This window comes from Anneissia japonica, unplaced genomic scaffold (assembly GCF_011630105.1).
Source record: "Anneissia japonica isolate Jap-2015-1 unplaced genomic scaffold, ASM1163010v1 scaffold288053_len460827_cov147, whole genome shotgun sequence".
NCBI lineage: Eukaryota > Metazoa > Echinodermata > Crinoidea > Comatulida > Comatulidae > Anneissia > Anneissia japonica.
In genome coordinates this window covers 419450-435411 of record NW_022725151.1, presented here as the reverse complement: position 1 = coordinate 435411, position 15962 = coordinate 419450, and the positions used below count along the sequence as shown (strand labels likewise).

Below are 15962 nucleotides of genomic sequence, written 5' to 3'. Positions count from 1 at the left end.
CAAATTTATTGTTGTTTAATTCTGTACTCTGTTTTTTGTGAAAATTTTGAAATAAATCAAATCAATCAAATAATTGCTGCATCTTTGCATTGGTTATATATTAAGATTTGGTCAAAGCCTAATTTTCTGCAATATCTGCGTGGAAATTGCCCTTTTTTTTCCACAGACAGATTTCTAGGCCAGGTTTTTGCATGGCAGATATTCCCCACGCAGGCCTTACTAATAGGCCTAGGCCCTATTCAGTCCTGGTAGGATTGGGAAATTTACAAACACAGGTTGGTAGGTGAATTATGCAGCCGTCAGTTGTATGACGCACTGTACGACCCTTGGGAAATGTGTGTCACTTGACAAATGTGCATCGAACATATGTATGCCATGACGCACCCCTTCGTCAAAAATGGGACTGACCATTGTGTTAAATTGATGCGCAAAGAAATTATTTTGTGACGCATCATCTCTTGAAATTTACTGACCTTGACTGTACATTAAGGAGATAATGAGTTAATACTCGTAGAGACTGCCTCCTCTCAATGTTTCCATGTTTCGGTCATAGGAAACTTTGAAGTGGTAGAGTGTTGTGCATGAGACTACATGTTGTGGTAAATTGTCCCATGGTTTGATTACTCTGGTATCAAAGAAAGAGTCTCTAAACACCGTTTTGTTTCGGGGAGTTAAAAGTTTAGAAGAATGACCACGTGTATGATGAGTCCTAAGTTCAGGATGTGAAATGTTAAAGAAACGCTGAAAGTCGATGTTTTCAATCCCATGAATTGGTTTAAAAACCTCTATCATGTCCCCTCTAATCCTTCTGTCTTCAAGTGATGGTAAACCAAGGACACGTAATCTATCCTTTGCAGTTAGGTCCTGAAGGTTAGGAACAAGTTTCGTAGCACGATTTTGAACTTTTTCCAAGACATTAATGTCCATCTGATAGTGTGGAGATCATACCTGTACAGCATATTCCATCAAGGGTAACAAGGGTTAAATTGTAAAGAGGGATGAACATTTGCTTATCCATAAAATGTTTTTCTAATTCTACCAACCAAAGAATTAGATCTAGCAACAACCTTGGTAATGAGTCGATGGCTTAAGATCTGGAGTAATAACTATTCCAAGATCACGCTGTTCAGTGACAACTGACAGCTCAACGTCCCCCATAAAGTAAAGAAAATTGTGGGTTTCTAGAACCAACATGAAGAATGCCACACTTAATAGTCTCATTGAAACTAAGCAACCATTTACTGCTCCATTTCAAAAGCTTATCTATATCCTCTTGAAGAATATCAGCATCAATTTTTGTTTTAATTGTCCTGAACACTGATCGCATCGTCTTGAACAGTATTGCTCCTTTTACGTGCAAGCATGTTTTAAGTCGGACTATGATCGTCTCTCTCTCTCTCTCTCTGGGCCTAGTTGCGGTGTCCTATATCTGTCTAGGCCTCATAATGTTTTTAATGTAGGATATGTATATATAAAAGAAGTACTTAAAGTTAAATAGAGAAACACTACTTAATTATTGTGTCCAAACTGCTATAGTCTTTGGTAAAAATAAAATCAAAATTTTGACTTCGAAAACGATGATCCTCAAGCCATCATGCACCATTCCGTTTCCAGCTAACCTAGGTTTTTTGACGGTAGCCTTCATCAAAATATGTAATTGACCCAACAATGGAGGCACCTTTCCTGGGGGTCATATAATGCATCATACAACTGACGCTCTGCAAATTATATACCTATGCCCCCTAGTAAGTCCAGCCTAATATTAATAATAATTATAATTTAAAGCCCACACCACTCATTTCATTTTCGTTGTGCTTGTAAGTATTTATGGAAAAGCTAATAAGTAATACTAGGCACTTTATTGCTTTATGCAAAGTTTTAATAGTTCGTTTTACAAATGATCGTCATTTTACAATTCAGACTAAGTATGGCTGCGTGGGGAATATATCTTCAGCGTAAAAATTTAGCCTAGGAATCTGTCCACGCATTTCGGAAAATAAGGAACAATATCCAAACAGATTTTGCCAAAAATTAGGGTTTGACCTGCAGTGCTGATAATCTTAATATAGGCCTATATCCAATATGTATTATATGGTACTGTAGTACGATTTTGCGCTCCTACTTTTCTAACAATTTTCAGCTCAGATTTGAGCAAGATTTTGAGGTATCATCCGTGCAATTAAAATACTGTACTTCATAGATGAATTACAATCAAGGGGATCTCTAGTTAAAATCGCCATAGGCGGGCTGCACACAAAGTTTTAAATTAATTTTCTATTTTTAATTATGCAAATTTTTAGTGTGAGGGGAAGGGGATGTGCCTGGGAGAGCAAGCCTTTTGGTGGAATGTGTCCCCAAGCCCCTGTAGAAATATTCTCACCGAAGGCTTTATTATTAAAATACGACTTTAGCCCGTCAGTCTAAATGTTGTGAGCACACAAAATTGGAATTTACAGATAATGCTCAAATTACGATACTTGTTTGTGTTTAGACTAATTTCGGTACACATGTTTCTCCTATGTGAAATAGCTAGTACTACTAGTATAAAATACAGAAAGAAAATAAGAAATTCAAATAATTAATTGATACATATATACAAATACAAATCATATCTGGTTTAACAGATTTTTGGTAACCAGACAATCATCATCTACAACTAAGCAACCCATATTCCTAATAAAGATATTAAGGTAGGAGAATAACCCATCATTCGCAGTGTCAGTGTCCATTTAACTACAGTACCAAGCCGCTGTTACTACAACGACAGTTTCTAAAATGAACCGCACAGCATCGAGTTAAGCCCATACTCTACCGAAAGATGCAATGTGATCTTTCTATAAGGGCACACGAGCCAGATGTGTGGACTGGACCTCCATTTTACATCCTTATCTGCGAAGACTTTGCTCTACCTAGTACCAACCAAACCCCGGTCGAGGAGTGGCTCGAACCAGCGTTAAGGCTGTAGATAGTTGCGTCCCTGCCCTACTGATCGGCCACTCAACTCACCAGACATGCATGTCTGGCTTTGTGGAGGGGATTACTGTACATTTTTTAGAGAGCAGCTTAGCTCAGTCGGCTAATCTGGGGGTAGCCACTATGAATGCGCTGAACCGGGGAGATCTCTAGATCCCCGGTTTAATTCCCATCGCTGCCTCCTTGTGTTTCAGCTAGAGGGCTGAAATACAAGTTACATAGTCACCATCTTTCGGATGAGACATTTAAGCCGTTGGTCCCGTGTGCATTTATGGCCCATGTGCACGTTAAAGAACACAGTACACTCTTTGGAAAAGAGTAGGGGATTGTCTCCCTTTGTACTGTCCAATCACCACCAGAAGGACCCCACTGGAAATAAGTCTTCTAGACTTTCGTGGGCTATCCTTGGTGTTTACACCAAATAAATCCAGTTCCCAGTTCCAGTTCCCATAGCTGATGGTAGGCCTTCTTATCGCCAGTTACAGATGTTTACTTATTATAGTTCTTTCATATTAATGATTAATAAAGTATTGATTATTAATATTAATAAATAATCATCATTGCAGTATCAGTTGAATTAAAACTGCAATTTTGATGATATTAAATGTCTGAATTTATGTACTCTTGGTTGTTGTGTCATTATGTTAATTTGTAAATGCAATTAGATGAAATATTTTATGAAAACATTGTGATTACAGATTTATATTCAGAATTTGTCCTCACAAAAAAAAAAAAAAATTGTAACTGACACAATTGCTCACTTTGAAGATTTTAATCTAAACTTAAGGTTCAACTTTATAATTTTACTCTTTTAATTTGTTTATTTTTATCATATTATCTGTTTTTATTTTGTAAAGGTAGTTAGTTGTAGATTTGTTTTTATCATAGTGTGGTATTAGTTTTTTATTGACTTTCTAAATTGATAGCATTTTACTGTAGTTTTGGGCACTTCACATCAAACTCATAGTCAAGTTGTATAGTTTACAACAATGTGCCATCTAGTGTTACTATGTGTGTTTTTGTATATTAATATTTATCATGTAAATCAAAACAAATCTAATAATATTTTACTATTTTTACATCTTGATTGAAATGGACACAAATTGTAGTCATCACTTTTTCTTACTCTTTTATTTTAGCTTTTATTTATTTAACTACATTTGTATTATTTTCAATGGAAATTTCTTTTTTTTTTAGTCAAAGGAGAAGATGATGAGAGGATCTCGTAGAGGTTGTGTCAGGTTAAAGGTGAGAATGTGAAAACAATAAATTAAAAGCTGATATATAAAAATATCTCATAAATATTTATTAGGCTACCGTATATCGTCAGGTAAAGACGATTCACGTATAAGACAAACAACTAAGAAAATGTTTGTACGTCGGGTGTATAAAGCCGGTCACACGCTGTGCACGACGGTTGTCGGCCGACGCGATTCTACAGTATGATTCTTGTTTCACATGGCAGGTTATAGGCAGGCCTGGACTGCCTATAACTAAACTACTGTACTACATTGTTGTCCAAGGTAAAATATTCATGAGGTATTGTAAGCAACTACTGATCAAATACCTCATGTTTTTATATTTTGGGAAGTAATTAATTATAATTCCCTAGTCGGTGGATGAATTGTATTATCACCTTTTTGATTCATGTTGACAGTTATTCCCAATCTTCTGTATTAAATGATATTAAAATAGTGCTGGTGTGTGCAACCTTTGAACCCGAGATCCTGGTATTTGTGGACAATGTTTTATTTGACAAGACGAATGGATGATTTTGGTGCGAGGTTAAATATTTGGATGGATTTATTTGGTGTAACACCAAGGATAACCCACAGAAGTCTGAAGACTTGTTTCCAGTGGGGTCCTTCTGATGGTGATTGGGCAGCACACCCTGAGACAATCCCCTACTCTTCTCCAAAGAGTGTGCTGCGTTCTTTAACGTGTACATGAGCCATGCACACAGGACCAACGGTTTAAACGTCTCATCCAAAAGACAGTGTGCTACCGTAACTGCAGCTGAAACACAAGCAGATCAGCAATCATGAAGATTGAACCGTGGACATAGTGATCTCCGTGGGTTAGCCCGTACGCAGTGGCTACCACCAGCTTAGCCAACCGAGCTAGTCAGTTACAAATGTTATGTATTGTTATTTTTTTTTTAGGGTGCCATCATTGGCATAGATGATGAAGATGACTCAACATTTACCATTACCTGTGACAACAAGATGTTCCATTTCCAAGGTAAAGTACAATACAAAGCTCTGTCTACTGTAGCTCTATCTGTCTGTTTCTATTTACTGTAGTCATGATATGTGGCAAAGACAAAGCCAAACCAGTCACTCGTCGCAAAAATCGATTTTGAGTTATTAATACAGTGTTAGAGAGTAAAATAACAGCCTTCGAAGTTTATGATTTCAGGCATTTCTCATGCAGAAACTATCATCAAATTCTTAAAAAGTGTTGTTTTAACATTGAAAATGGGGAAAATAACAGCATAGAATGATGTATAGATATGTAAAGATTAGTTTAATGCAATAAAATAGATTTTTAAAAATTTGACATTCCAGCATGTTTTGGCCATTTTCTCTGAAACACGATTTGCGACGAGTGACTGGTTTGGCTTGTCTTTGCTACATATGCCTATAAATGGCCGTGGTGTGATGTCATCATGACCATATTGAAGCATGTCACTTGTTTTTGTAGAATAAAATTTGATAGCCTAGTTAGGACTTGCCGTGACCAGATTTTCAAATTTTCTTTGACTAAAAATCCTTTTTATTAATGTATATGAAACTTTTTTGAGATAAATCCATTTTTTATTATTTGTATAAATATTAAAAAATATATTTATTGATTAAATTTTTTTTTTACCAGCTCGAGATTCGGATGAAAGAGGTCAATGGGTTAGGTCACTTGAGGACACAATTCTACGACATTCTCACTATGAATATGTGGTAAGGTCTTGGATTGTATAATCCACTAATGTTTTTTTTTTTATCATCATCATGAGGATCAACCCAAATTAGTGTCAAACACTACTTTCCATTTGGGTCCTCGAACAAGTCACTTGTATATCAAACAAACATTTACACAGGTTGCTTTACATAATTTCAGAGCCCAGTCACACTTAATAGTGACATCAGCTCAGGGCTGCCTCCTCAAGGTCACAAAGTGTGAACAATAAATCCATTTTAAGCCAGCTCAAATGTGACCTAAATTCTGTCTGATTTTTTGGCAGTAGACACTTTGCTATCCTGGTCAATCCGGAAGTGTAAAGTTGACATTGTGAGAGTGAGTTGACATTCACAAAAGTGTGAAGTAAGAATCCTGAAGTGTAAAGTTGACATTATGTCACATTCATGATATGTGATATGATGTGATTATACTAATACCCGTAAACTCGGTCGTGTGTGGTATGATGCATTGCTAGCCAATTCGTCATTATATATCAGGCGCACAGTTCCAAAGGTTGGAAGTTAAATCAAGTAGAACTGAGAAAATCGCAAACGGGTCAACAGTTAAACTCAGCTCAGGTCGACACTGTTTTGCTTGTGGTTGTTCCAGTTTTTTTTCTTACCCTAACTCGGTGGTTTTTGAGTTAATGCTAGCTAATAACAATATCAATCATCAGTCAGTCTGCACAATTGGAAAGCCTGGATAATAATAAAAAGCACCGTTTCTATTAAATTTGGCTGTAGACACACACTCCCGCTGGGAGCCTATTTTTAAAGTCAACTTGATAATCTTCATACTACAGTATCTGCACTTAAACTGAACCTGGGTCGTCAAGGTCGTCTGAATAATGGCCAATTTTGACATCTTTATACCATAACATTTCAAGCAAAAACCCTGGTGCAGAGGAGAAAGTGTAAAGTACAGTATACTCTGAAAGGTCCACTGATATATCTCAGATAAGAAAGTATAATACATACTCCAAGTACTGAAACAGGATGGCATGTATTTCAATACTTGGAGTATTACGGTATATTTACAAGTATTCTCTGATTTTTGAAAAAAAAAAAAAATCTGATTTTAATGCATTTTTTTAAATCAAATATAAAGTACAGTTGAACTTTCCTAGGTCGTATCCAAAATGGGATTGAAAAATTGTTCGACTTGGATAAAATTCGCCTTACAGATAGTTAAAGTGAAAACATGACAATTTGGTATGTAAAATAAGAATGACTTAGAAATTATTTGAGTTTAATAGGCAAAGTCAACTTAGGCAGGTTTGTATGTCAAATCATGTACAGTAATTTACAATTAGTAGAAATCACTGATACAAAATTCTGAAAATTTGTAAGCTTGTAAATTTGAAGGGGTTTCAACAGAATTTCACTAGAATATCTCATACAGTAAGGCTTTCTTGGCCTACTGGTGAAATTGATTCAAGATAGCGAAACGTATTTTCAGATTTCTTTTTCCATATTTCAGTCTAGCTATATTATAGTTTGAACTTATTTACTATCAATGGTTAGCACAAGTACATACCGTAGTATTTGCTCTATTTTATCACTGTGTATACAGATCACTGGTTATCATTAATACATTGAACCTCAATTATGCTGTGACCTTTGCTTTTTTTATCAGTCACTTAATTGAACTACTTCTAGAGACATATACTTTGTAAATTCAGAAACAGAGTTGTCGTATGATTTCCTGTCAGTAAAAATCTTCAGTAGCCTTGGAAGTTCTAATTTATGGACATTTTTTTTCCAGTTGGAATAGTTTAAGCTGTTTAAAAAATCGTTTTGCAGCGGATCAGCAAAGGAATGTATTTTTCTTCTGTGATAATTTATTCATTTATTTAAATTTCTGCTTGATACTGCAATGAAGAGGGTTTATAAAATATGTTTATGTAAACTGAAGGTCATATTAAAACATGCCGGATTCATTCAAAGACTGTTTATAATCAGTGAGGTATAATGCCTATAGGTTTCGGATATTCCTGCCCATGTGACATGAAACCACAGATATTTTTTAAGATGAGATTCAGGAAGTAGGGAATTAGTTGAACAATTTGTTGGTTCAAATTGGCATGCATCGTATATTCTACTGCCTTTGGCAGCATCAATCAAAGCGGAACAATCTCAAGTGCCATTGATTAAATCTTACTACTCTTAATGTGCAACATGAGTGCCATCAAGAGGCCATTGCGTATCTCTATTGGATTGTAAATTACTTTTTAGACAATAAGGTTTACACATCTCATATCCTATTCTCGCACAGAGGACTCTTGGTCTCTTTGATTTTTGAGATTTGTGAGGTCAATGCTTCCGGCAGCTTATTTGGCTAAGTGGCAGTATCGGGCCACGGAATCCCCCATCGATGAAGCTGAGGATAAGCTACAGTTGAAGGTAATGATTGTAGGCCTAGAGTTCTTTGTAGTGTTATAAATAGCGAGCTTTTGAAATGGGCGACGCGGGGAGCTGTTCATGTCAACCATGAACGTCGTACTATGCACTTCCCGTCTCAACATCAAAGCTGTTTCGATTTACAGGATGACGCGCTTCCTCGTATGGCATGATCAATTATGCAGGCGCCCCCAGCAAGGGCAAATTTATAAAACTCACGTTGCTGTAGTCAACACAACGCCAAATCGCTTAAAGCCCGTTGTCAAATCCACACAACAAATGACTTCCCCATGTATTCGCATATGCAGTACAGTTTCACGCTTCACTGCCAGTCGTAGAACTCTGCGTCGTCCAAATCGTAAGCTGCTTAATACTACAGTGTAGGCAACAAGCCTGGTAGCATGCGTGTATCTTTTGCTTATGGGACAGAGCCACCATACCAGGATTTTCTTGAGTAGACATATCACAACCTGGCAGTGTTGTGTTTATCAAAATTTCATGTTGAATTTGTGTGAGATTTGGTATGATGAAAACAGTGGCCTAGTAGTATTGAACTAAGGGAGCTGATTTGAAGTGCGAAGGTGAAGGAAGGCTCTATTATACAAATGAGAGGTGCTAGATCGCAAAATATGTGGCAAAAACAAGCCAAACCAGTCACTTGTTGCATAAATCGATTTTGAGTTAGTAATACAGGGTTAACGAGTAAAATAAGAACTATAAATGATAAAATAATCATTTAAATCTGACAATTCCTTATGAAGTTAAAAGCGTTTAAACATACTGTACAACTGTTTAAAAAACAATATATGAGGAATCAGCCTGCAAAGTTTATGATTTTGATCATTTCTCAATTAGAAACTATCATGAAATCCTTAAAAAGTGTTGTTATTGAAAATGTGGAAAATAACAGCATAGAATGATGTATAGATACTGTATATAAGTTTAGTTTGTGCAATAAAATAGATTTAAAAAAAATTTCACCACAATACATTTCACCACATGACCGTGAGAGTCCACGTAAATTAATTAAACTATAAAACTCTCTAATTAAAAACGCTAATTAGCATAATGCACATTCTTGCTGTTTATGACATATTATTATTACGGTATGTTGTGATTCAAATTATTTCAGCTCTTTGTATGTATTTTTATATGATCGTATTTATACAAGAATACACACTATATACAGTAAAATATAATGTTACATCGACTGCTGGTAGATTAAGAAAAGAAGATAGTGGGGTAACACTGCTAATGGCATTCACTTCCCCCGCAACCTCCCCTAGATACACAAATGGATAAAACACGTTTACTAGTAAGTTAAAACATAATTTACATTTTTTAAAACAAGCATTTAGTTTCGACTTGGATGCTCTACAAGCTATATGGGATAGAGCCAGGATATTCTCTTTGGATTTTCCCATTCCAGGTCATATGTATTACGAATGCAATGAATAATGATAACTCACATGATATGATACAATACCCTTTGGAATTGTGAAACTCCACTAATGATAAACACTAAAATTATAATAAATTATGTTTCAGATTTGAACTTGTTTAAATTAGTTGTTTCATTTTAATAATAACACTAGGTAGACTCTACTTTCATGTCATATAGTTCAGTAGTTTTATTCTATTTGAAAGTCAGTACAAATACAGCGTGCAATATTTGAGTTAAGCTGGTAGATAAGTTAAGGCGCTAACCTTCCAATTATGGGGTCCTAGAGTTTAAGCTATAAAACATGAAGTACGATGCAAAACACATCACCACTCACTCACTTGCTTCAAGATTACTGTAGGTAAATAGCATTTTAATTATATCAAACTTAAAATTACAAACTTAAACTGTTCATTGTTTTTGTCATTAATGTATTTTGATTTAATGATAGTCAGGTTTTATTTATTTATTCACAATCTTTAATCAGGGTGGCCCAATCAGTCAAGTAGACTGGTAATAAATTATATATAAAAAAGAAAGAGAAACTGCTTATTTTAAATGAGAACTTAAATACTACAAATTTTGATAGAAGCAAATTTTATTGTTTGTTAATGTTATTTGTTGAGCTGATCGGTAGTAATTTAATTATTTTTGCAGTCACATATTTTAGAAACTTGATTTAATTAAGTTTTTCACTTTCAGTATCTTTTCAATTATATTTTTTTTTATTGTCAAATAAAACACCAGAATAAAAGTAATAACTAAAAAATGTAAATAAAAAGTTGTCATTGTCATCATTATCATCATCCAACATCATCATTATCGTCATCGCCTTGCAGCTGTAACCGAAATACATTTCAGCACACAATACCATGAGTGTCGAAATAAATTAATTGTACTATGATACTCTCTAATTAAAAACACTAATTAGTGTAATAATGCATAAATAATGCACATGCCCCTTTATGATGTTTCGTTTAAATCAGATTATTATATTGTGATTCAAATGATTTTAGTTCTTTGTATGTATTTTTATATGGTCGTTTTTATACGGGAATACACACCATAATAAAATGTAATGTTACGTCAACTGCTGGTACTGTAGTTTCACTGGATGGTGTGGTTTTAAAAGGCTACTAATACTGACATTCTTCACTAAAGTATGCCCATTTGATTTTTAACAAATTCTTTGTAGAGTGCTCTCCATTATGCCTGTGGTTGGCTTTCATTTTCATTTATCTAATTAATGTAACAATTTTTCTGAACTGTAATTTATTCTAATATTAAATACATTAAGAATAACCTTTTATTTTCTATTATTTAGTTCAAACCGCCAAAGGATACGCCGTCAATTAATGACTTTGAGAAGAAATTAGCGGAAGCAGATGCCTACCTACAGCTTCTCATCAATCAAACGGAATCCCTTGAAGCTAAGATGAGTCGAGTAACTACAGAAGTTGATAGACCAGAGCAAGACCAGGTTTTAGCTACAGCTAAGGTACAGTACTTAATCTCAAAATAATCATGTTTTATGCTATATAATTTGATATTTGATATTATTACTTAGAAATTTTAGGTTGTGATATAGTTGTTGTTTTTTCATTGTCATTATGAGTGTTAAATGATGTATTGATTACCCATGCAAAATATCCAAAAAAAAAAAAAAAAAAAAAATCATAAAAATTATTTTTGAAATTAACATGCCCATTTGAAGTAACATATTGTCACCTTAAACATAGAAATTAGTATAGTGTTTAAAAAAAGTTTACCCATAATTTTACAGCGAAAAATTATAGAAACACTTCTAATACTGGAATTGTTTAATTGTTTTTATTATAATTATCCAGTTAAAAAATCAGGGTACACTTTTTTAAATTCAATAATTTCTATGCTGAAGTTTTTTGTATGTTACTGCAAAATGAGCGAGTTATAATTTCAAAATTATTATTTTAATTTTTTGTCATTTTTCAATGGACAATACATCTTTAATATGTAATTATTATTAAATATTTAATATTTATACTTTATGAAAATTATCTTTTTAAAATTCAAATTTATTTCCTAGATACAACTTTTTCTTATACCTTGTTTAGCGAATCCACCGTCTGCCAATTGAATAAAGATGATTTCCAATAAAAATATAAATTTTTGGTTAATTCGTGCACCCACTGCCACAAAAAAAAAAAAAAAAAATGGGAATTTCAGAAAAGTAAAAGTTTTTTATTACTCCTGCCGCTGACTTGAAATCTCCAAAAATATATGTAATATTTCTCTCCAATTATACAAATTTAAAGCATTTAACCACCCCATTACTACACTGATTACATTCACCAATAAAATTTCATTTTTATTTTCTCCTTCGCCTGGATGTTTTTGGTAAAACTCTTTGCTGATTAATAATCAGTAATTACTTGTTTTTATTTATAATAAACCATTTTTTATTGATATACTTTACGTACTTTACGTTTGCTGATTGAAAATCCAAAATTTTATTTTCAATTTTTTCACCCTTTGATTTAAAAAAAAAAAAAGTTAGTGAAGCAAGGTATAAAAAATGTCTCACCGTAGTTTAAGGTATTCCTGTACTGTGCTCCCTGGTATTGTATTGTATTTCTTTGAAATTTTTTTCTTTTCAGGGTATGATCGAGTCCATAAAACAAGCAATAGTATTATTGCAAGTAGCCAAGGTAGGACTACCTTTGTGTTATGTTACTGGTTTACAATCCTAAATTTTACCATGTTTTGATATACATATAGTTAATTTTTACCAATTTTCTTTGTCCCATAACCATGGAGTTCCCCTTGGTTTTGTAAATGTTCTTTCCCAACCTGACCTCATGTTGTTACCCTTTTCTTCCTACTTATTTACCTAATAGTTCTGCCTTCCTTGTACTTTACCTTCATTGTGCATTTAACAATGAACATACCGACTATGTTTTTACCCTTATTCTTAATCTATTTTTTACCCTTGTTATCTTTATGCACTTTGTTCTTATACATTGTATTATTACCCTTGTATCTGGATATTGTTTAACTGTTTGTGTTGTTTATTTTTATTTATTTTTTATTTATTCAGTTCGAAACCAACAGCAATTAAAACTCCACTAAACAAGTTGAATCTAAACTAAAAATCTTAGTAAAATATATGTGTTAATTTAAACAATAATGTTAAAAATTGAAAATAAGAGATCGATTAACAAGCATTAAACAACTATTCATTTCTTTGGGTATATCATTGAAGAATTTATGAATTGTTTTAAAGTATCTTTGCTCTTATGCCTGTCCCTTGTTCTTTCTCACCCCTGCGTTGCCGCTTTTTCTGGAAATATTGTTTATTTTTTATCCCAGCGAACGGATAAAACAACAATTTGCCACTTCATATTTTTTAACTGATTGAGGCTTAGCCTGCACTTCCCAACCAGTAGAAAAGGCTGCCTATACACCCACAGGCTCCAGTACACTACCAGATTCAAAAATATGCTTCCAGCAGGAGCATGTGTCTACTGCCTAATTCTGTAGAAATGATGATGTTGAAAATGGTTAATATTTTTAATGGTTTAACATCATGAGAGTAAGTGGGAGTGTTGATATTATACTCTGATGCATTGATTATTCATTGCATACACGGGATACGCTACTGTAAACAGTACACCATGGTATATCCTGTTAATAATGATAATAATAATAAGGTAAGAACTTATATAGCGCCATTTAAAAAACCGAAGTAATTATCAGTGGCGCTTCATGTTATTGTTGGAATAAGTGCGTTAGATACATTACATACATTACAATGACAGTGATATCCTTATCCTGTTACCAGGACAACTGTTTCTGTTACTAACCACGGTCCACACATACCTAAGTTTAGATACATATCCACCTACACATGACCTCTACCGGAATTAGAAAGGTCAACTGTTGCGCGACAACATAGTGCCTACTGCATCCTGGGGGGGGCTTATACACAGGGAGTAGACACAAAAACAAAACAACACAGATAGTACAACAATGAATATTAAATTCTATTTTACTTAAAGACTAGTTTAGTTCATATTAATTAACATACATGATTGACTAAAAAAGAAGAAATGTTTAATACTGAAATTTTCTGCATACAGTGTAACTGTCAGGACAGAACAATGTACTGCTTTATTCTATTTATTTCTCTTGGTTTAAAACAAATGGAAATAATTTGAACTTGAACTTAAGTTATAAATGTTCACAGTGACTGTTGTCATATTTCTTTGTCTTTTCGAAAAAGGTCAATAATCTACTTGTGTACCAGCAGATATCATGAATTAGCTAACTTCTTCAATGCTAAGAGGGACTGTTGTGATAAATTCTGTTTCTAATACATACAAAAATATATTTTAATAATAATGATATAAAACACAATTTTAAATTTAAAATAAATGCTCGACATGTTTATTTTTGAAATTTTTCCCAATTTTCAATTTATTATTAACAAGTTTTAAATCTTGCATTAATTGCAAATTGCTGCCAGCAACTTTAAAAGATTGCCATCATCTGATCTGATAATATTCATTGAGTCACGACAGCTGCAGATTGGAGGAGGTCCACCTGTCATATCACTGGCTATTCTGGTGTTTCAGGACATGAAGACCAAACATGGATAGGTTCAAATTTGCAGGATTGATGGTACAGTACAGGGTTGAAAATTTAGGCTAATGATAATTTGTGAATTGGTTTTCTAGACACAAAGTCACAGAGGAAGACTAGGGGCTCGTGTTAGGTGTGAACTGTCTAATTACAGGCCTACTGGAATGACTGCAGTCTAAATTTGCTGTTGATAGGCACTTTTATAGGGCTGAAAGTGGTTGCTACTATTATTTAAAGTGCACATCTTCATATCACAAGAGAGATCGTATATCAGATGGCCTATTATTTCTTCATCTTTCTCTATTTTGAGTACCTTTAATATCTTGGTGTCTATTCGTGTGAACCTATGTATTGTCATTGTCTCTGATAAGGACACCCGTCCCCACATTTTTATTTTAACTTGTCAGACGACATATCATTGTTTCTTTGCTCTCAATCCTTTTGAATTTTTTGCTATGTCTATCAAATTGGAGAGACCACAGAAAGTCTGAAGAAGACTTATTTCCAGTGGGGTCCTTCTGGTGGTGTTCGGGCAGTACACCGGGAGACAAGCCCCTACATTTTTCCGATGAGTATACTATGTTCTTTACCGTGCACATGGGAAATAATGTACACAGGACCAACACCTTTTAACTTAACGTACCCTTTTGCAAAATTATTTTTTGTCTAATTTTTCCTCATTTGTCGCTGATATTTATTAAATTTCTAGAACAAAGTAGTTTTTACTCCATGTATCAGTTTTATTTACATGTTCCTTCCATTTTCTTTTTATGTGTTTGATATATTTCATTAGTGTTCTTATTTATTGATTGATTGTTTAAAATTTCATATGAATGGGTGGGTCTCTGTATCTACCGTAACGTAATTTGTTTTGATTTTTGTGTATTTTTAATGTTTTTTAATATTCTATATTATGATTGTCTTTTGGTTAAGGTGATACAACACATTGTCAGGCCTTGCCTTTGTTGTAATTCCTCCATCTTAATTTGTTATTTTATTGACGATGGAAAATAAAGATTGATTGATTGATTGAAAATATGATAATACTGTGTGATATTTTATCACTGTTTTTCTAGACATCCCTCTATCCCATTAATGGTATAATCCAGGGTGATCGAGAAGGGGAATCTGGAACGTCAGCTGAACAAGGCTCCATGCCACGGCCTACAAATTTAGGTGAGCAAAAATATGATATCTCTGTACCAGCACTTTATCTGTAGTATGTGGAGTTGTGGCTTGGTGGTTAAAATGCTTCCATTGCGACCTCAAGGTCGTGGGTTCAAATCATGTAACAGCACAGGTTTTTTATCTCATGATTAACATGCATCTCTACTGCCTAAGCCTCGAAATGAGTTTATAAAGCATCGTATTATTTTTTCAATTTCATATATTCAAGAGGGACCCTGAATATCAGAAAAGTTGGAAGGGTAAACCCTCTATAAATATACACCATTTTATCGGGTCTATTTTAAAAACGGTGCCACCAACGTCTCGCAACCTTTCACTGGGGGACATTCAGCAGCCTAGCCTGAGCATATTTCGTTTTTCCAGACACATATCTCCTTATGAGTACT

General features: G+C 34.0%; 1 protein-coding gene across 2 annotated transcripts in view; it reads left to right on the top strand.

Annotated features, from left to right (window-relative positions):
• Nucleotides 1-15962, top strand: part of LOC117112662 (oxysterol-binding protein-related protein 9-like) — a 31419-nt gene that overhangs the window by 661 nt on the left and 14796 nt on the right. Inside the window, exons 2-7 of one of the 2 annotated variants that reach the window (XM_033255770.1) lie at nt 4171-4221; nt 5136-5214; nt 5848-5927; nt 11093-11266; nt 12405-12455; nt 15465-15564. In XM_033255770.1, coding sequence (XP_033111661.1) covers nt 4171-4221; nt 5136-5214; nt 5848-5927; nt 11093-11266; nt 12405-12455; nt 15465-15564 — 535 coding nt within the window. Of the gene's footprint in view, nt 1-4170; nt 4222-5135; nt 5215-5847; nt 5928-7621; nt 8331-11092; nt 11267-12404; nt 12456-15464; nt 15565-15962 lie in introns of those variants that run through there. The other variant, XM_033255771.1, reaches the window with a different exon arrangement.